Source organism: Syngnathus typhle, linkage group LG2 (assembly GCF_033458585.1).
Source record: "Syngnathus typhle isolate RoL2023-S1 ecotype Sweden linkage group LG2, RoL_Styp_1.0, whole genome shotgun sequence".
Classification (NCBI taxonomy): domain Eukaryota; kingdom Metazoa; phylum Chordata; class Actinopteri; order Syngnathiformes; family Syngnathidae; genus Syngnathus; species Syngnathus typhle.
In genome coordinates, this window is record NC_083739.1 from 11,451,205 (window position 1) to 11,465,893 (window position 14,689).

General features: G+C 42.9%; 3 protein-coding genes across 7 annotated transcripts; 1 reads left to right on the forward strand and 2 right to left on the reverse strand.

Annotated features, from left to right (window-relative positions):
• Positions 1-178: 178 nt before the first annotated feature.
• On the reverse strand, positions 179-5,655 carry timmdc1 (translocase of inner mitochondrial membrane domain containing 1). The gene is made up of 8 exons (XM_061264544.1): positions 5,503-5,655; positions 3,954-4,292; positions 3,380-3,545; positions 2,793-2,881; positions 2,418-2,485; positions 2,070-2,148; positions 681-791; positions 179-597 (listed from the first exon to the last, which is right to left on the reverse strand). The coding sequence occupies exons 2-8, from the start codon at positions 4,268-4,270 to the stop codon at positions 450-452; spliced, it is 978 nt and encodes a 325-aa protein (XP_061120528.1). The 5' UTR covers positions 4,271-4,292; positions 5,503-5,655; the 3' UTR covers positions 179-449.
• A 1,505-nt stretch (positions 5,656-7,160) lies between these two features.
• Positions 7,161-12,818, reverse strand: poglut1 (protein O-glucosyltransferase 1). 5 transcript variants are annotated; one of them, XM_061265734.1, is made up of 12 exons: positions 11,947-12,818; positions 11,563-11,657; positions 10,037-10,121; positions 9,803-9,946; positions 9,570-9,705; positions 9,374-9,495; positions 9,245-9,304; positions 8,955-9,054; positions 8,798-8,856; positions 8,487-8,654; positions 8,331-8,387; positions 7,161-8,258 (listed from the first exon to the last, which is right to left on the reverse strand). In XM_061265734.1, exons 3-12 carry the CDS (start codon positions 10,099-10,101, stop codon positions 8,102-8,104), a joined length of 1,068 nt encoding a protein of 355 aa, XP_061121718.1. In that variant the 5' UTR covers positions 10,102-10,121; positions 11,563-11,657; positions 11,947-12,818; the 3' UTR covers positions 7,161-8,101. The 5 variants fall into 5 exon arrangements, with proteins under 5 accessions (XP_061121718.1, XP_061121701.1, XP_061121710.1 ...); XM_061265717.1 differs by lacking the exons at positions 11,563-11,657; positions 11,947-12,818 and adding exons at positions 10,256-10,306; positions 10,813-11,311; XM_061265726.1 differs by lacking the exons at positions 11,563-11,657; positions 11,947-12,818 and adding exons at positions 10,251-10,306; positions 10,813-11,311.
• Positions 11,240-14,530, forward strand: LOC133143633 (calsequestrin-2-like). The gene is made up of 11 exons (XM_061265698.1): positions 11,240-11,646; positions 11,806-11,890; positions 11,961-12,061; positions 12,186-12,294; positions 12,633-12,706; positions 12,777-12,907; positions 12,970-13,015; positions 13,097-13,151; positions 13,241-13,341; positions 13,519-13,593; positions 13,669-14,530. Exons 1-11 carry the CDS (start codon positions 11,413-11,415, stop codon positions 13,876-13,878), a joined length of 1,221 nt encoding a protein of 406 aa, XP_061121682.1. The 5' UTR covers positions 11,240-11,412; the 3' UTR covers positions 13,879-14,530.
• Positions 14,531-14,689: the final 159 nt, after the last annotated feature.

Genomic DNA, 14,689 nt, shown 5'->3' on the forward strand with positions numbered 1-14,689 from the left:
TTTTTTTTTTAATTAAATCAAATGTATCGCACCCAAAAGTTGGTTCTTAAACCACACTTTAAGATTACTAACCTTATGCCTGACCAAAGAGGAACATTACTAGATGTGTGATTATTTATTAAATTTCACTCCTTTGACCTTAATTGTTGTCAAAATCAGGAGATGGAAATACAATATGTTGAGGGAATTCTGATGAACTTTATTCATGTGTCGAGGAAATATTGTAATAGCCTGAAAACAGAGGTGTCATTTGGGTCACAACGCGTTAGATCATTCATTTTGTTGGGCCTGCAAGATGAGATCATCATTTGATCTTTTTGTTTATTTTTTTTTAACTTTGACTTGCTGCACGAGTGCTGCACGACGGGTCAACTCTAAGCGAAGCCCTTATTTCCTCAGCGTTATGTGAAGTTACATTTTTAGTGTTCGTCATTTAACCGGTAGCACCGTCATCGGCTGCTCGAGTCCTCCGCCGCATCATTCTGTGGTAAATCGAGGAGGTCCTGGATCCTATTCAAGTCCCGTTCCACCTCCTCTGCCTTTGAAGTCACGGTCAGGTCACCTATCAACTCATCCGTCAGCTCAAGTCGTGCCGACCTGGTGATCACCAACCACAAGTCAAAAATCAAGGCACTGTAGCGCCTTGCGTGTCTTTCTGACAGTCACAGAGTTCAACTCACCACTCTGCAAGTTTCATCTCGTAAGTCTCCCTGCGCTCTCGCCGCCTCCTTTCTCGCATACTTTCTCCCGTCGCTGACAGCATGCCAATGATCACAGCGCCCGTAGGAATCCTACAAATAGAATTCATTGGTACTTGGATGACGTGTTCCTGCTGCAGGCCTGAAGTTGTCTTCTATAAGATTCTTGAAAGTTTGACATCCTGTTTGCATACAAAAACTATGAGGGCTGAACAAGGAATTAAATTCAAATCGCAATAGCAGAATGATAGTTTTAAATGGCCATGATGATGGGGGACAAAAATTGCAACCAAGTCATCTTAACAAGTGCTGTTGATCAACTGGACTGGATGCAAGCTGGCTGTCCGTTCAATCTCAATTACAGCACGTTTGGACCAATCTGATGCGATATCTGGAGCGTGATATATAGCTTAACCTCCTTTCACGTCTGCTCTGCCTGCACCTGCCACAAGGCCGAGCCGATTTGCACGTCAAACTCTCCAGGTGGCTGGTCACTCGGGCACACGTTAATGTAGGAGGAGGTGGCGGCGACGCGCGTGTCTGTGTGTCTGTGCATATGTGTGTGTGATCTGACCCACACTTCTGTTCTTCAATATTATCAATTAGGTTTAGTTGTCAGGCTTTTGGCATTTTCGCAAAACTGGGACTCGGTGTAAAAGTGAGGTCTAGACAGTCCGCCACGTGATGGCAGCAGGGGACTTCACAGCGTTCAGCAGGCATCATTTCACATGTAAGTCGAGTGGACCCATGCTATTTACAGATAGTAAAAAAATAAGTCTATAACATAATATATATATATATACATATATAAAAATGAGGGCTTTCCAAAACAATGGTTGGAAATTTTAATGCGCGGACGTCTGCCCACAAAAGGAAGTAGAAGCTGTTTAGAAAGAAGTGTAGCAGAGAATGCAAGAAACTGTGAAGATGAGATTTACACACGTATAGACGTCAAAGTTTACCAAACATTGACAATCCTACTTGTGCGTGCAAAGCTACGGGGAAAGATGCGGCAAATGAGCGCAAGTGAAGCATTAGTCCAGGAGAAGAGAGGCTGGAATAACAGAGACGATAGAGAGAAGAGGGACAGCTGCCGCCTTGGCCGGCCGCTCCGCTCTATTAGCCAAGCCGCAGCACTACTCCAAGGACATGAGCGCCTCTGGCAGCCAGCGCAGGGTTGAGGACATGGGTCGGGGAGGGGAAGGGAGGGGGAGCCTCAGCTGGGGCACAGAGGGTTGCTGGAAGGGCCGCAGCTGGCTGCCAGAGTGCTCATTGCTCCCAACCTCTGTCAACATGTACAACAAACGTGAAGACCATGGCGTTATCGGTGTGAGCTGCGGATGAATGCAAAAAGAACGATGGGCTGCTTACCCGAGTGCTGCTCCGATGATGGTGCCTGCTACTAGGCCTCGCAGGCCCAAGTTCAGTCGGAAAACCCCTCCGGTCACAGCTACACTCGCCACGCAGGGCCACACAAAGATTTTCCAAATCATAATGATTTATATTTTCCATTCCATTGTGTAAACAACATACAAATGCACAATTTGGAAGTTAACGAGCATCTTAACGAGGATTTGAAGCATTTAACAATAGTGGTTCCACATCATCAACCAACTTGAGTACTTAGGGTGGGCACAATTCAATTGTTTAACCGAGAACATTTAGCTTCTCTAACAATATGAACCACCATTTGAGGAGCATAAGATTCCATCAACTCACCTCCAGCTGCAACATAATTGCCGAGGGTGCACTTGTCACGGTAAACTGACAGTCCTGTGCTTACAGAACTGGAGGCAGGACAGAGAAACATTTGGAAACACAACATTACCGTCAATGATCTATTTTTTATCTTCTGAGAAGTTCCCGTGATGATGTTGCCAAACTGGATTTACAAAACAATGTGGTGATGAATGCCGGTGTCATAGATTGGAGTGTAACAATTCAGAATTGACGACAATGTATTTTGAGTCACATCATTTTGTATCATCAAAATTGAAAATGTCCGTCAACTACGGCTGAGCAATCAATCCAACCTTGCTGCTCTAACGAGTTTGTGATCAACACGCAGACCTGATCGGATTTTTTTTATCTTACTTGAACAAGGTAACAAAAGCAGCAACTCTCCAGCTCCATCGGAGTCCATATCTCACAAAACCTCGGACAGCTGCGTTGTGGGACAAACGCTGATTTGACAGAACACACAGAAAAGGGAGAAGAAAATAAATAAATAAATAAATAAGAGAGCCAAAAACAAATGAATAAATAAAAAATGGTCAATTTCGAATCCTATCTGAACTCATTGCTGCTGTCAACACAAACAGGGAGCGGCAATTTGGGGTCTTTTAAGTCCAAGGTGCATTGTTTTTAGTCTTCAAATAAAATTTCCCCATATCAAGTGACTATTAGTCCAAGGTGACTTGTGTTTTTTCTCCTTTTTTTTGACTAACGTAATCCAAAGGATTTAAGAGTCCCTAAAATACAGTATTCCTTAAAAACAAATCTACTTTTTGTGTTTGTTTAAACCATGTGTGGGCAGGTATAGTATAGCCCCCCCAAAAAGACCTTTTAAGAGTGGCATCAATTGTGCGCAGAAATCAACATTTTTCAAAAACATTTTCAGTCACTTCTGTCCATTTTCTGTCCTTGGTCTACAGCGCCCCACCAGCGCTACGCTCCCTTACCACTGCTTCCAACCGACTGGTGTAGAGTTCTGCCTGGCTCAGCTGGATGTAGCGCTGCTTAGCGTGGCGAGCTGCCGGCAGGCCTCCGTAGATCAAGCCCGCTATAGAGGCCACAAGGCCACTTTTTACTACGTTGGTCACCTCCTCTGGATAACCCTGAGTCGCACTGAGGAGGACGGCATTCAAGAAAAAAGTTAGGGAATTGTTAATTGAACCGTTTTGGCAACATTGTTCTACTCGGTGAGGCTGCAGCGGTTGTTTGAAGATTTAAAACCACCATCAATGCTATTTCTATCAGCCAATTGATGACGTTTCACATGCGTCAGCATTAAGATAGTGGTTTGGTAGAACATTCTGGCATTTGTATACATTGCTTATTTGTAAATGTCAGCTGAGGATGAATCAACAGCAAACACACTTTGCTTCATTTACTTGGAGAATTGCTGCTTAACCTCACAAGTAAAAATGTTTTTCAACTAGGGCAGGTGTGGAATGTATCCCCTGCCATAAATGGTTGGTTTTTTCTCAACAGAGGAAAACTGTAAGGTGAAAAGACAAATATAAAAGCACTAACTCTTTTTGAAAGAGATCCTTAATGCGGTCCCAGCCTGTGTCTGGGAAGTCTGGCTTGCCTATGTTGCTTGGCAAGGCGGGGGCAGGGATGGGCTGCGGAGGAGCCGCGCAGGTGGAGGAGGGAGACGAGGGCATCTGCGCGGGCTGGGCAGAAGCCACGTCAGCTGCATGGACCCTGGGGAACAGGGGGCAGAAGCGAGGCGGTTTGGCGCTCTGGCTCAGGCCCCGCACTGGCCCGGTGCTCAACGTGCCCTGAGGGGCCGAATCTGCCGGTCGCCTCCGAAGGGTGAAGCCTGTTGTGGGCTGCTCTGGATGCATCACGCTTCAGCTGGCGTTCATGCTGCGGCGCATAGGCACAAACACATGGCTTACAGTTGCCGCTGCAGCTTCAAGCCCCCACTCCCCTCCATTTCAAAACAAACCGCCCCATACTAGAGAGGCTGTCCAAATAAGCAGATGTCAAGTGGTGCAAAGTCTTTAAAAACATGTAGGCTCGGAGCTATACTTGCACTTTTTACTCTCGATATGGCCTTTCAGTTGACATGGTAATAATACAGTATGTGTTTTTATGGAGCATGGTGCATCCATCCTTTTTCTATACTGCTCAATTAGCAGAGAACGTAATAGCGGTGCAATTGGCGGCAACACCAAAATTGTTATATGACTACGTATAGATGACAACAAAACACTTTTCATTAAATACTGGAGACCGGAGATGTGCAACAGGCGTCCTGTAGAGTACAGGACCACATTTCAAGTAGCCCCTTCAATAATTTTCCTCCCCATGTTTTTTACAAATCCCACAAAATATTCAAATATGCCAATCCGCAGGCGCGAATGTCCATTTACCATTGATGAGACCGCCAGTCAGGACTAAATGGCGGACATGCCTTACTTGCACCTACATCAGAGATTTGGAATAATATGCAGGATGACTGGAGTAGTACATATGACTAGTGATACCCCGCCCTCCCCACCATGGGTGCATGGCAACAAGACGCCGTTAGATGACGCCAAAGTACTATTTAACAGGCGACATGGCTTCTTTGCACATTTGCAAGTTTTTCAGAAATCTAGGTTTAGAGTTATGGCTTAGGAGACAGATAAAGAAGTTAAAGGACTGAAAAATTGGCCACAACTTAATCGATCTCGATATTTGCTACAGAACGGTCTCCAACTGGATGTTGCTGTTCGCCCTGACGGAGATTTGAACCGACCTAGGGCAGATGATCGAGTTACCCATTGACCCATTGGAGTGATGGGTGTATTATAGATTGCATGACAGCTCAAAAATATGTAAGGGACTTCTACTTTGCAGCACACGATACTTTGCAGGAAAGAGGAAAACATGACTGGACAGAAAATACAAGTGGAAATGATGTACAGTATATATATGTAGCGCAATTTTTTGTTATTTGTCATATGATCAAAACAGCAGCAACTGGGGGCGTGCACCTACCTACCATATATCTTAATATTTTCATTCAGACTTTGTTGTCATAAATGCACAAGGAGCTAACGTCTTGGTTAGCTTCAAAAACGTAACTTACCTCAAACACGTTAATACTCAAGTCCCGTGGATATGTGGGATCGGAGAGGGGAATTTAATGAGTGATTTAATTAATTTGCGTTGCTATTTCCCTTCAAGAATTTGCGCATGATATCGTCCTTGGTTCCTCACGACCTCTCACCTTTGAGCTTGTTCTTCGTTTGTTTAATGGCAGCTGACAAACCTTCGTATTGCATTACTGCCGCCAACTGGACAGACGTGGGATAGAGCTAATGAGTAAAAATGTTTTTCAAAATGAAATGAATGCATAGAAGTGTCAAAAGCACTAGCATTCTGTACAAATAGATATTTGTGTAAAAAAAAAAACTCAAACAAAGTGGATGTACTGATTGATTAAAATTGACATATTTCGATTAAAAAAATCTCTACATAACTTCCATTGTGGTTGTACTAAAATAAAAATACCATGTTACATTTTGAATGCCGTTTAAGAGCTGGCCTATACATATAACCTTTGTTTACCCGGGTAAGATAAAGAAAATATTCTGATTTGCAATGGCGACCAAAAACAACAAAGCAAAATCATGTTTCCATAACTTTGCCTCGGTTGTTAACTGATAAAAAAAAGTTACATTTGGACAGTTGCTATTTTTATTTTATTTATTTTTTTCTTATATCAGAATCTACATTCACTCAAACTCCTCTAAATTGTTGTTACGCCATCCACCCTCTCTTCTTTCCATCAGTAGTAAAACAGAAAACAATCTGCAAACATGAGTATTTATCCAGTAAAAACAGTATCAAACAAATTCAAATATGTACCAAGTAAATGCTAACATACAGAAAATATGGGTCTCCTCCACAAAAAAAAACGATCTACTATCTAAAAAGCTAGGACATGTTCTATACTTGGACCAGATACATCACCACAGCTGCTTGGTCAAGTAAACAATACTATAATGTGAATACTACAACATATTCAACTTATTGTTTCACCTTTAATGTGGGCTTTAGCTCCCCCAAGAAATGAGAACATCGGAGTAGCCTCTAATAGACAAATGGCATTTGTTAAAACTTGCTTGAGCAATTGTACCGTTTACAACAGGGGTGGGCAAACTACGGCCCGCGGGCCACATCCGGCCCACGGGACCGTTTAATCCGGCCCGCCAACCCTGAACAAATTGTATTATTAAACCTTTTTTTTTTGGCCATTTTGCCTGCAATGACTGCGTTTTTCCAGTAGATGGCGAAGCGCTCGCCTGCGCATTTACTACCGGAAGCCGTGTCAGAAAGCTCGGTGCACACTCACAAGTGCGTGTACGTACTCAGTAGTACGGACTTGGCGCACTCTCGCTCTATTCGTATCAGTCCCGAATTTAGAGCGTGGGCTTTGACGACAGCATTCTTATAATTCGCGCGCTGAGCTTTCAGATGCAGTTTTGCGCTAAAGCCACCCACAAACCTTCCCCTGGAATCCTTCCATTAAAATGAGTGGCCCGAAAAAAAGGAGTGCCGAATGTTAAAAAAGAGTGGACAATTTGGCTCGACGTACGCGACGTGACGTTCAGCCACATCAACATCAACCCGTCACAGATCAAGGTAAACGGACCAACACCTCGGATCTCGCCTAAGAATTGCCACAACAAATTTTACTCCAGACTATGACGCACTAGCAAAAAAGGGAGACCAACAACACTGTTCCCACTGAAAATGAACGGGAGGCTCTCAAGTTTATTGTAAAAAAATGCATTTTGAATATGATTTGTACACATAGCAGGGATTGAAACTAGCGACCATTCTCATTTTCAAACAATGCAGGATGCTCAAGGACATTGATGCACCACCTATTTGCGACTAATCTTAACCTGTAAAGTTCTTAAGGCTTACTTTAAGGAGGTGTTTCCCGTTTCCTCACCTCTGTTACCAGGTGTTTGCGAGTTAAAACTCTGCTCTGATTTTCAGATACCCCTCACCGTGTTGCTGTTTTGATTACTTTATTTGGATGTATGCTTTCACCGATTCTTCAAGATGATATATTTGGTCAGAATGTTTGCCGTTTGATGTGATCTAATAAGATAAACATCTTTCATTAATCTGACCTGCAGGCACTGAAGTGATGGAGATTGTTATTCATAATAACAGTGTCGTATTTTATGAGAATCACTGATAGCAGTTTTTTAGTGAATTATTATTTTTTTAATGCTGTTAATAAATGCATTTGTTTTCAAAAAAATTGTTTGGAATATCCATGCTTTACTACCTACTAAAGGCCAAGATCTTTTATGCAATGACCTTTACAGGTCGCTTATATGACGTCACACAACGCCTACGTCCATCTGCTCCTTGTCCGGCCCTCCGGTCCAAATTTAGAACCTAGTTCGGCCCGCGAGTCAAAAAGTTTGCCCACCCCTGGTTTACAATCACAGCTTGACAGGTCCTGCATGTCCGGCCTTGTCCGCTAACCCTTCAATCATGAGATAGTCCGGCACTAAATATGCCACTGTCTCTACTTTTCCAAATGCATTGGGGGTCACTTCGAGTGCCCTACGCTCCCTGGACATTCAGACACCCCTACAAAATGGCCCAATCCCTTAACAGCGCACTACATAGTGCACACTCGGACACAGCCGGTGTCTTCGTCATAGCTCTGTCTTGCCGGGCTTGTGCATTATCTGACTGTAGTTGTTGCGTCTTTTGGGTCGATAAGTAAGAAGCTGACTGAACTCTGTGAGGAGTCGCTCCCAGTAGCAGGAAACATCGTGCATTTGCAGGTGTTCCAAGATGAACTCCATCCCTCTGCAAAGAGCAAATGAGAAATAACAATAAAATATGTGTTTGGAGACTCAAACGTCAGTGAGCAACAATTACCTGAAGGCAATTTCTTGTGCGACGGAATCATTGTCTTTAACAAACTGTAGTAATTCTCTGTGAATAGAAGGCATTTCCAACATGTTAAACTCATTAAAGTACACGCATGTATGTGTTTATGACAATACTTGACTTGTTATTGACATTGGCCAGTACCTGACATCAGAGAGATCCTGCTTCACCGGGATGTAGTGCACCCAGGGCTTGAGCTGCGGGTAGAAAAACTCTTGCCATTCGTCCCCCACGTGAAACACAAGCGAACCGCAAAGAAAGAGATGCTTGAAACGAAAGCTGGCGGCCACTCCTCGAAAGTTGAATAAATACCTGAAGGGGGAAGAAACAAAATGCAAGCCATTCTTAAAAAAATAATAATAATAATAAAAAAAGGATTCTGATCGTAAACAAACCCTTCTACTATGTCAACTCATGCAAGCATGGAGAGAAAACAGGCAGAAAATATGCCTTACTTGTACTTGCAGTGTTCAACCAGTGGGATTTCTTTGGCTGGTGGTCTCCCGAGAGTGTCCTAAAATAAATGGGTCAACATTTGAGACATAAACAAGCAGCGCATTTTAAATACAGGTGACAGGTAGAAAAAAAAAAGAAGAATGACGAGACTCTGACCTTGTCAGACTTCCAGGCCTGGTTCTTTGTGTATTCTGCATCCACTAATTCTGGCATCTCTCGTGAAAGCAGAATTAGAGGGTCACGCTCTGGACTTGTTCTACAAGGCGAGGAAAAAAAAGAGCAAAATGCGTTCATCACACAATAAAACTGAATATTCTGGTGTAATAATAAATAATATTTTGGTCCCTCCTCTAATAATAAATCCTAAAAAATATATAACTTGTTGGGGGCAATAAAAGTAAAAATAAAAAACAGTTCATTACTATACAAACAAAAAGAAAACTTACCTAGATCCTCTGAAGAAACCTTTGGACTCTTTCTTCTGCCAGGGCCACTGAGCTTCAGACCTAAAAAAATCATTATGCCTGCCTTCAGCAAATGCACGCAGGCTACAGAAAGGAAATCTTAAATCTTACTTTTTGAGATCATCCCTCATTAGATCCCATCTTCCAAGCCCAGTGGGATATATGGGCCACACAGCAGGGCCGCCCTCCCAAAATGTCCACGCTGGGTACATGATGTCCTGGTAGTCTGAAGTCTACTCGTGCACACACACACACGGTTGCAAGGTTCTGGGAATTTTCACAACTTTCCATGGGAATCGAGGCTAACCTTACTAAAGGAGAAAATAGGCAAGGTTGGTTGCACCCAGTTGGGCACTTGAGGATAATCCCTGACATTTACCACCATCTCCAAATCGGGTAGCTTGTCAATCACCTGTAATATGAAATGCTCAACGCCACTGCACCTGAAGACACAAAAAGAAACCACACTTTCAAAACAGAAACTACACAATTGCGGCTCCGTATGCTTCAACTGGATGCCAGTTACTAGGCAGAACTGACCTGGCTGGAAACATGCAGTTATGTTCCCTGTACAATTTATGCCCAATGATCTGGTAGTGGGTGCCCACCCCTCTTTGGACTGTCAAAGACATGACATTCTCCGAAATTCCTCCACCAAAGGGAGCCAAGTCTTGCTGCAAGACCCTGAGGTAGGAAAAACATGTCACGTAAAAGTCATAAGAATCATATCAGTCTTTGCAGATGATTGTTTAGATGACTGATTATCACACTCACTTTAGATGGCAACTACAGTTGGCAGAGTTACACCGAGTATATTCTCCAAGAGCCTTAGATATCATGTCCCTTATTGTCAGCTTGCCTGGAGCAAGAGAGAAATAGCAGAGTAACGCATGAAATCGTACAAGTTTTCCGTAACAATTTATTTACAACAAATAAACTATTTTTGTTGATTTATTCGTGCAAGCAAAATGACAGGAAGAATATTTACGGTACATGCTTGTGTACTAGATGGCACCATGTAGAATTAATCTGTGTATCCACCACCTGCCGTTCATAGGACAAAATATATTTGAAAATTATATTTGTCTTCAATTTAACAGGACCATATTTCACTAAAATTCATTACATTTTTTCTTTAAATTTATTATGATGTGAGAAAATACACATCCCTGTTCTTTTAGTGTTTACTTGTTTTCATCAGACAATAACGTGGGTTTTTGAGATTTACTTTTATTTTAAAAGTTCTATAACCATAACTACATTGTAACTGGATAACCGTCTGAGGCAGAACTCACGTGTAAACAATGTAGCCACGATGAGCAAAACAAATAGAAAGTAGAACATTAAATGGGTCATGTGGACTTCGATGTGCAATAATACACACACAAAAAACATGTAAATGTGACCAAGTGGTTCTACTTTAGATGGATTAGTTCGGCGCTAGCTGGCTAGCTGGCGGGCTAATGAATGACAAAAGGTATCAAGGTGACGAAACGACCGTCCGAAATAGTTTTAAATAAACGCACAAAAACAAAGTCACAACATAGTACCTGCTTCACAGCGCAAGGACAAAATGCACACTTGAAGCACAAACACAAAAATCCACAGATACCACCGCTTCATTTTCCTCAACATTAAAGCTTTGTCTAAGACTAGAAGAGGCGTGTATTCATCTGGAATCGACTACTTTTCTCTGAGAATAAGAATTACGGTAACGCGCACGACAAAACCTTCCCTACCGTAAAGTTAGATCTATGAGCTCAAACGTGTTTTCCAGAAAATGGAGCCTCTTATTTGATTGAATTAAATTATTGTTCCCCCCCCAAGACATACTAGTTTCAGAGCACAAAAAAAAATCTGAAAGGACGAATTGATAGATGGCTAGTTTAGAAAGATGGATGGACAGACAGCATAGGAGGTGGGTAAGGAGGAGGAGGAGGAAAAAGGCCTCCAGTGGGATTGACTTGATGATGGAGAGAGTAGGAGAGAAAGCTCATACAGTTGGGTAGAGAGAAAACAGAGCAATAGCTGACAGGAGCACAAAAGTGGAGCCTTTGTCATACGATCGGTGCAATCCTTTTGAATCGCTACACCTTAAAGTTTGATACGTGCCGATGACTTTTCCCTGAACACTCTCCCATTGGACAACAATGCACCTGTCTCTGCTTTGCACCCTCTGCCTTCATTTTGTTTTGCTTTGCGGGGCAGAGGAAGGTCTTGAATTTCCCAACTTTGATGGCAGGGACAGAGTGTTGGACATCAACGAGCGCAGCTACAAGAAGGCTTTGAAGAGATTTGACCTGCTTTGTCTGTTCTACCACGAGCCCGTGCCTGCTAACAAAGGCCTGCAGAAGCGCTTCCAGATGACCGAGCTGGTCCTCGAGGTGAGAAATATCTGAGGGAGAAAAAAAAAAAAAAAAGAAGAAAATAGTGTCATCTAATAATTTGAAAGTTAAGCCTCAAAAATTATTTACGACTTGCACTTTCTCCAATGTCTGGAAATAGCTTTTAGTTTTCAGATTTCTCTATGTGAACACTATCAGCTCACAGCTCAGGTACTGGAGAACAAAGATATTGGATTTGGGATGGTGGACGCTCAGAAAGATGCCAAAGTTGCCAAGAAGCTCGGTAAGCCATTACACCCAGATAGAGTATCTTGATTTTCCAGTGAGTATTTATCGAACCTGTTTTTGGTCAGGCCTCGAAGAGGTGGGAAGCCTGTATGTCTTCAAGGATGATCGCATCATTGAGTTTGATGGAGAACTGTCAGCTGACACTCTTGTGGAGTTCCTTCTAGATGTGAGTGGACCTGGCACACATGTAGCATAATTCCAAGATTTAAAATCCAATACACATATTTATTGAGAAAAGAATAAAACATTATCATTCCTTGCAATTTTTTACTGTCCACCTCCTTCCGCAGGTGCTGGAGGACCCAGTGGAAATAATCAACAACGCAATGGAGCTCCGAGCTTTCGAAAGGATAGAGGAAGACATTCGCCTCATTGGTTACTTCAAAGGAGAGGATTTATGTTAGTTTACCACCATGTAACGCCGCTACTTATCAAACTGGAACGAAAAAATTGTGTCTTCTAATAGCTCCGTGCTGTCTCCCAGAAGACCTTTAATGGGATCTCGAGCTCTGTCACCTGATTTTACTGTGTGGGTTTTCTCATGAGAGGCTTTAAATAGCATCTCGTTTGCTAACTTCTAGGTCATACTGCAGCTTTGTTCTTTTGATTCAGTTATTTTCTAATCAAGATCTTACTTCTTCTACACTGGCAGAGGAGCCAGGTCGTGTTCCTTTATAGTAGTAATATTGTTGGAAATGCGAGAGTACTGCCACTAACTCTCCCTTCCCGCCTCTCAGACTACAAAGCTTTTCAGGAGGCCTCGGAGCGTTTTCAACCGTACATCAAGTTCTTTGCCACATTTGATAAATCTGTAAGTGCAAAATACACGAGACAAAACAAATGCATCACGTGAGTTCTCAGAAGAATTTGCATTCTTTCAGGTGGCCAAACATCTCTCCCTCAAGATGAACGAGGTGAATTTTTATGAGCCCTTCATGGAGGAGCCCGTTGTCCTGCCTGGCAGACCTCTATCTGAAACGGAGATTGTAGACTTTGTCAATCAACACAGGAGGTTCATATGCTACTTTTTACTCATATTGTTCAAAACTGGCGCTGGATTGCAAATGTTTGCAGGGCCACTCTGAGGAAGCTCCGGGCAGAGAACATGTTTGAGACATGGGTAAATAGAATTCAACCTCTCGGGCTGTGACGCATGCAGTTGAAAATCATGGAACTTGCTCAACCTTTTGCTCACCTCCAGGAGGATGACACGGATGGAATCCATATTGTCGCATTTGCCGAAGAGGAGGATCCAGGTCTGTAAATATTTTCTTCTCCTTCAGGGCCAGAAGGTGATGACCTGTAAATTGTTGTGCCTCTCCACCTTTCCACCTTCAACTCTTAGACGGCTATGAATTCCTGGAGATCTTAAAGGACGTGGCGAGAGACAACACCAACAACCCGGATCTCAGCATTGTCTGGATTGATCCGGATGACTTCCCTCTGGTTGGTCCTTTTTATTTGATTGCTATTTACCATTTTCACAATTTCTTTCAATCAGAGATGCAAATGAACTCTTTGAGATTGTCTTGCGCTGACTTGGAAATGAGTCATGTGACTTCCATCTCTAGTCAGCACAGCTCAAAGTGAGCACTGAGGCGCAACTTGTTTCATATTGTCTAGCTCACCACTTACTGGGAAAAGACCTTCAAGTTGGACTTGTTCAGGCCTCAGATTGGTGTGGTCAACGTCACAGATGTAAGCCAAACTCTACTCGTGTACCGTACAAAAAAAAAATCTAGACCTTTAAGAGATGTTTGTTGTGCACTCCAGGCCGACAGTGTGTGGCTAGACATGTCCAACGACGAAGACCTGCCCACTGCCGAGGAGCTAGAGGACTGGATCGAGGACGTCCTGTCGGGCAGAGTTAACACGGAAGACGACGATGACGACTTTGAAGAGGACTCTGACGAGGACTCTGACGAAGACCTGATAGAAGACGGCGACAACAGCCTTGACCAAGAGTATGACCGAGATGACTGAGTATGTTAGAATTTTGATCATACTTTCAAACTAGATGTCCTTTTTAGAGATTCGATGTGAAAGCTAAGGGATTAGAGATGACATGATGGCCACCTAATGCTTAGTCAAGTGCCATGATCATTGCGCAATGTCATAAAATTGGTTTTGCTGCTGAAGTAAATGTAAAATACTGCTCAGTTTAATTTGCTCTGGTAAGAAACTAGTGGTGAAAAAATTGCTAATTGTTACAGCAGGTTTTGTTGCATGGGGCGGAGGAGTTGAAAGGGTCCCCCCCCCCCCCCCCCATTTTCTAAGCAATCATTAGTCCTCATTGCACTGAAAAATGTCGAGCACCTCTTGGGAACACAAGAGGTTTGTTTTGAACCAGCTTTTAACTGAGGAGCGTTGTTGTGACTCTCCTAATCTTCCAGGCTTACCCGGGAATAAGGAAAACAGACAAATTTGCCATTTGAAAAGAGCACCTCAACATTGCTCAAATTAAGCTCATTAAAACAAAGCATTCTTTTCGACCTCCCAATACAGACTGCATGTCGTATTTGATTTTACTCACCCAGAAAGCAATAGGAGGAAATGAACTACCTGGCCAGAGTTGTTTGGACCGTATAGTTGAGCCCGTGTGTCTATCAGCCGGGACAGAACATTTGTTTGAAGATGAAGCCGACAGAAGGAGACGATGCATCCACCTGCACATAACCACGTCATTACCAAACAAATAGAAGGGGGAAAAGCATTCCATTTAGATGCAAATGTTCATTTTCTTCTTGGTCCATTCCCATCCTGCAAGCAAAAGGCAGTTATATACGGAAGAAGG

Coding starts and splice junctions, on each gene's coding strand:
- timmdc1 (XM_061264544.1), bottom strand. CDS start 4,270: ATGCATCCAGAGCAGCCCACAACAGGCTTCACCCTTCGGAGGCGACCG. Junction 2,486..2,792: donor GCTTTTGTTACCTTGTTCAA/GTAAGATAAAAA, acceptor TCCTGCCTCCAG/TTCTGTAAGCACAGGACTGT. Junction 598..680: donor GAGATGAAACTTGCAGAGTG/GTGAGTTGAACT, acceptor GGTGATCACCAG/GTCGGCACGACTTGAGCTGA.
- poglut1 (XM_061265709.1), bottom strand. CDS start 10,897: ATGTTGAGGAAAATGAAGCGGTGGTATCTGTGGATTTTTGTGTTTGTG. Junction 10,122..10,812: donor GTCCTTGCGCTGTGAAGCAG/GTACTATGTTGT, acceptor CTCTTGCTCCAG/GCAAGCTGACAATAAGGGAC. Junction 9,305..9,373: donor ATGAGGGATGATCTCAAAAA/GTAAGATTTAAG, acceptor TGATTTTTTTAG/GTCTGAAGCTCAGTGGCCCT.
- LOC133143633 (XM_061265698.1), top strand. CDS start 11,413: ATGCACCTGTCTCTGCTTTGCACCCTCTGCCTTCATTTTGTTTTGCTT. Junction 12,908..12,969: donor TTTGTCAATCAACACAGGAG/GTTCATATGCTA, acceptor AAATGTTTGCAG/GGCCACTCTGAGGAAGCTCC. Junction 13,152..13,240: donor TGCCGAAGAGGAGGATCCAG/GTCTGTAAATAT, acceptor TTCAACTCTTAG/ACGGCTATGAATTCCTGGAG.